General features: G+C 44.8%; 1 protein-coding gene across 1 annotated transcript; it reads right to left on the bottom strand.

Annotated features, from left to right (window-relative positions):
* Positions 1–885: 885 nt before the first annotated feature.
* On the bottom strand, positions 886–1,910 carry LOC125520577 (heavy metal-associated isoprenylated plant protein 28-like). Its single transcript, XM_048685532.1, has 3 exons — positions 1,749–1,910; positions 1,578–1,653; positions 886–1,460 (listed from the first exon to the last, which is right to left on the bottom strand). Exons 1-3 carry the CDS (start codon positions 1,752–1,754, stop codon positions 1,048–1,050), a joined length of 495 nt encoding a protein of 164 aa, XP_048541489.1. The 5' UTR covers positions 1,755–1,910; the 3' UTR covers positions 886–1,047.
* Positions 1,911–5,358: the final 3,448 nt, after the last annotated feature.

Here is a 5,358-nt window from a genome sequence, read left to right as displayed (position 1 = left end):
TGAGGCAGATATGGCGACGCCCGGGCGGGTCAGGGCGGGTCCGCTGACCCCGCTGCAAGTCGTAGCGGTCCCACTTGCAGCCACAGAAACTCTGTCATCTCTCATCAGTGCACCCAAATTTTAGTACCACATCGCCGCGCGGCGCATGTCGGTAAGCCTCTCTGTTGTTGTATAGGTCTATCAATTCTTACTGCATGAGCGAGATAACTTGGCACTACACTGCATTTCATTAACTGATGATTGTTCATCGAGTGTTCAAGTTCGTGTCGTTCATGCTTTGATACCATGACTACAATGATAATAGATTTTAATTTTTATCAACACATTGTGATTCATAAAAGGTAATATTAACATGAATATTTTCCTTGTCAAGGAGATAGACCCTGACTATAAATCTTCTATGTGATAAACATAGAAAATTCATAATGACAATCTTTCTTTAAGGATGCAATGATGTCAGAAGCTTATCGCTTTTGGATGAGCCGGCTATTTAAGCCGGTCGACTAGCTCATCATGCGATGAGGTAAAACTAATACGGGTGTGAAAATCTTAAGTACGAACAAATTTCGTTGTGTTTTGACAGCCCAGCCGGCCCAAGATGGACGGAGTGCTCATCGTGCATGACCCTGCATATAATAGATGTTTTGAAAATAAGATGTGTAGATCCTAAAAAAGAAGAAAAACAGGACATGTAATTGTAAATGGTAAAATTTGAGGCCCGTCCAGTCACCGTCGCGGGCTCGTCCTCGGACGAGGACGTTTGAGGGCCCAAATCTGCAATCTACGGCTGCATACATAATCAGTCTCTCCCCCTAAAAGAAAAAGCAGTCTGTCGAAAGTGTGCGTGAGCGTTCGCATTTCTACTGTGTTTCTTGAAAAAAAAGGTTGCGTAAAATTTCGTGTTCCAAACATAGGCTTCAACGTCTTATACAGAGCACCCGCAAAAAAAAAGGGTCCTATACAGAGCAGCTGGACAGAGCTATACACAAGAGATCGACGTATGTACACGCTGCGGAGGCCGATTTTTGGTAGGCATCGGAGCAAGCATCACATGACGGAGCAGGCGGTGGGGTTGTCGTCGCTGAAGTAGCTCCGCGCGTCGTTGGACTGCTCGTGGTGGTACCCGTGGAGGTCCGAGTCGTAGTAGCCATGGACGTGGTAGTTGTACGAGCTGGCGCTGCCGTGCTGCGCCGCCGGCGCCGGGTACCCTCCGTGCGGGATGCTGTTGTAGTAGCGGTGCGCGTGGGCGGCGGCGGCGGGCTTGGCCTGGTAGGAGTGGTAGTAGGCCGGCTGCGCGTGAGCGTAGGCGTGGGCGTGGTGGTACCCCGGGTCGTACGCCGACGGCCACAGCACGGCGAGCTTCCCCGTGCGCCGCGCCGCGCGCAGCACCTTCTTCTGGCTCGCCGTGCCCGTCACCGTCACCTTGTCCCGCGCTCGGTCCACGTCCACATAGTGCACGCCTGCACAACACAACCACAAAATTATCAGGACATGTCTCCTGTGCATCGCTTGACGCAGAGGCCGGGGGCAATCCTCTGATACCACAATCATGATGAGAAATTCCTCGGATAGCATACCTTGAAGCCTGAGAAGGGCCTTCCTCACGTTGTCCTCGCAGCCGTCGCAGTCGATGTTCATCTGCATCTCCACGATCTGCACGCAACACAAGGTTTCTCAAGAATTTAGCACTAGACCATGCCGATAATTTAGCCGTGGATAAAGGCAGACAGCCAGGTGCAAGAACTTACCGTCATGGCTGATTGCTCTTGAAGACAAAAGTCGAGCTCCTTTCTAACTCGGAGTGCTTTGCTAGGACAATGTATGGCTGTATATAACGGCCGGAAGGAGATGACAATGTATGGATATTTCTTTTTTCAGGTCAAGTCAGCTCGCGGATAGACGAAGATATCTACTACCAGCTGCAAGTTGCACCAGTAGTGCGTACTATATATATGTAGTGACAGTGGATGGTTTATTATTTGCAATGTAATTTCGGTGCTGCTGTCGGCCGGCCTCTGCATCATGAAAGCGACGTGGCAACTAGTCATAACGTTTTGTCTGGCACTGCCATGACGACGCGGAGCGGTGAATGGCCTGGTAGTTGCGTGATAGTTTTGCGGATGCTGTAGAGCGACCCATCGAGTTTGTTAAGCTGACCTAGAGTAGTGACGATATTTTTTGAGGAATAAGTAGTGCCAATATGGGTCAGCACGATGCAAGTTGAACAAATGGAAAAGCCGATTGTCAGGTGAAATATCAAGTGATGTGCTGCGCTGGACGTGGGCTCAAATGAGCTCGGGCGAACAGTAAAAATCGAAAAACATTAAAAAATTGTTTTAAAAAGATTCAGATTTTTTGAACAATTATTAAATGTTTTTTGAGTTACTGTAGATGGGGATTTTCGTGTTGCGCCTCCTTTTTCTTCCGGGAAATACCTATGTACATCTTAAGGCCTCTTTTGGTTCATAGGTAGGATTATCATAGGAATAGGAATCTTGTAGAAAATGAAATGATATGTATCTCAAATCCTATGAGTAGGAATAGGAAACAAGATGTCATTTGGTTGACATCAAAGGAATTTTTCCATTGAGTCTAGGCTCTTTTTTATTTTTCTATGAAATGTGGAGGATAGGAACCAATCCTATGTTGGAATAGGAATCCATTCCTATGAACCAAAGGGCTCTAAAGGAAAAAATCCTATAAGAATCCTATCCTCTAGAATTCCTGTGAAATTCCTCTAAACCAAAGAAGGCCTAAAACCTGACACAAAGTTGTTGATGCTTTCTACTTTCTCCGTCTTAAAATAAGTGACTCAACTTTATACTAGCTTACAAAGCTAGTATAAAATTGAGTATTTACTTTTCATGTAAGAGTCAATAATGTTCTTCTCTATTCCTTTTTTATTTTTATTTTTGCAAGCATCATGTGGCGGGAAAAAAATCTAGGCATATATATCCAGTTGGACATGAGTGATCATGAGTTATTATTATTGACATTACCCTTGAGGTAAATGAGTTGGGAGGCGAAACTATAAGCCCCTATATTTCTATGTGTTTGACCGAAACTTTTGCTCCATATATATGTCGTGAGTGTCAGCAATCATAGCAGACTAAATGATAATTGAGTATATGGACTTGATAAACAAAAGCTCTTACATGAGACCCTTCCTGAAAATATGATGAATTGTAATTGCCTTGTTGACTGAGAACATAGTTTGTTAGTTTTCAAGAAAATTTATGCTTTATGCTTCGTTATTGTGATGAATTGTAACTTGATCATGAGAAATTTTATGATGATATATTGTTGCTATGATAATGACCGTAATGCTACTATGTCCGTATTTTGTTTTTATCGACACCTTTCTCTCTAAACATGTGGTCATGATTATCGACATCGGTTTTCGCTTGAGGACAAGCGAGGTCTAATCTTGGGGAGTTGATACGTCTATTTTGCATCATGTTTTCGTACTGTTATTTATAATGTTTTTTATCAATATAATACTTTGTGGTGCAATCCTAATGCCTTTTCTCTCTTAATTTGCAAGAATTACATGAAGAGGGAGATTGCCGACAGCTGGAATTTTGAACTTTAAAAGCTATATCAGAGATACCTATTCTACACAACTCCAAATGAGCTGAAGTTTCATGGAAAATTATTTTGGAATATAAAAAATACCAAAGAAAAGAAATACCAGAGGGCTTGTGGGGCCCCTAGCTGGCCTTCGAGACCCATCTTCTCCTATCTGATGTCATTTTCGAAAAAAAATCAAGAGAAGACTTTCGGGATGAAGCGCCGTCATCTCGAGGCGGAACCTAGGCAGGAGCACTTTTTCTCTCCGACGGAGCGATTCCGCCCGGGATACTTTCCTCCGGGAGGGGGAAATCGAGGCCATTGATGTTGGGAAACGTAGCATGCAATTTAAAAAAAAATTCCTACACTCACGCAAGATCTATCTAGGAGATGCATAGCAACAAGAGGGGGGAGTGTGTCCACGTACCCTCGTAAAACGAAAGCAGAAGCGTTTGACAACGCAGTTGATGTAGTCGAACTTCTTCTAGCTCCGACCGATCAAGCACCGAACGTACGACACCTCCGAGTTCTGCACACGTTCAGCTCGATGACGTCCCTCGCCTTCTTGGTCCAGTAAGGTGTCGAGGTAGTAGATGAGTTCCGTCAGCACGACGTGGTGACGGTGATGGTGAAGTGATCCATGCAGGGCTTCACCTAAGCACTATGAAGATATGACCGGAGGCATAAACTATGAAGGGGGGCACCTCACACAGCTAACTATGAAGATATGACCGGTTTCCCAAGTGGCGCCCCACTCTTTCCATGTATGCATGAAGGGGAAGGAAAGAGGGGAGGGTGAGGGAAGGAAGTGGGAATCCGAATTCACACTTTCCTTTCCATTCCCCCCTTTCCTTCTCCTCCTCCTATGGCCCTATAGGGCGCACCAGACCCTGTGGGCTGGTGTGTTCCTTCACAAGGCCCATATAGCCCATAGAATTGCCGGGGGCACCCGAAACACCTTCTGATGACCCGATAAGTACCCGATACCCTCCGGAACACTTCCGGTGTTCGAATACCATCGTCCTATATATATATATCCTATATATATATCAATCTTTACCTCTCAACCATTTAGAGACTCCTCGTCATGTCCGTGATCTCATTGGGGACTCGGAACAACATTCAGTCACCAAATCACATAACTCATATAATTCAATATCGTCATCGAACGTTAAGCGTGCGGACCCTGCGGGTTCGAGAACTATTTAGACATGACCAGGACACCTCTCCGGTCAATAACTAATAGCGGAACCTGGATGCTCATATTGGCTCCTACATATTCTACGAAGTTCTTTATCAGTCGAACTGTTATGACAACATACATTATTCCCTTTGTCATCGGTATGTTACTTGCCCGAGATTCGATCATCGGTATCCTCATTCCTAGTTCAATCTCGTTACCGGCAAGTCTCTTTACTCGTTTCGTAATACATCATCTTGCAACTAACTCATTAGTCACTTTGCTTACAAGGCTTCTCATGATGTGCATTACCCCAGAGATACCTCTCTGATATTCAGAGTGACAAATCCTAATCTCGATCTATGCCAACCCAACAAACACCTTCGGAGATGCTTGTAGAGCATCTTTATAATCACCCAGTTACGTTGTGACGTTTGATAGCAGACAAGGCTTTCCTCTGGTATCCGGGAGTTGTATAATCTCATAGTCGAAGGAATATGTATTTGACATGAAGAAAGCAATGACAACCCATGTCCATGGTTAGGAGACCTTAACCATCTTTGATCAACGAGCTAGTCAAGTAGAGGCTCACTAGGGACACAGTGTTT

The sequence above is a fragment of the Triticum urartu genome, chromosome 7 (genome assembly GCF_003073215.2).
Source record: "Triticum urartu cultivar G1812 chromosome 7, Tu2.1, whole genome shotgun sequence".
Classification (NCBI taxonomy): Eukaryota; Viridiplantae; Streptophyta; class Magnoliopsida; order Poales; family Poaceae; genus Triticum; species Triticum urartu.
This window is presented reverse-complemented; position numbering and strand designations above follow the sequence as displayed.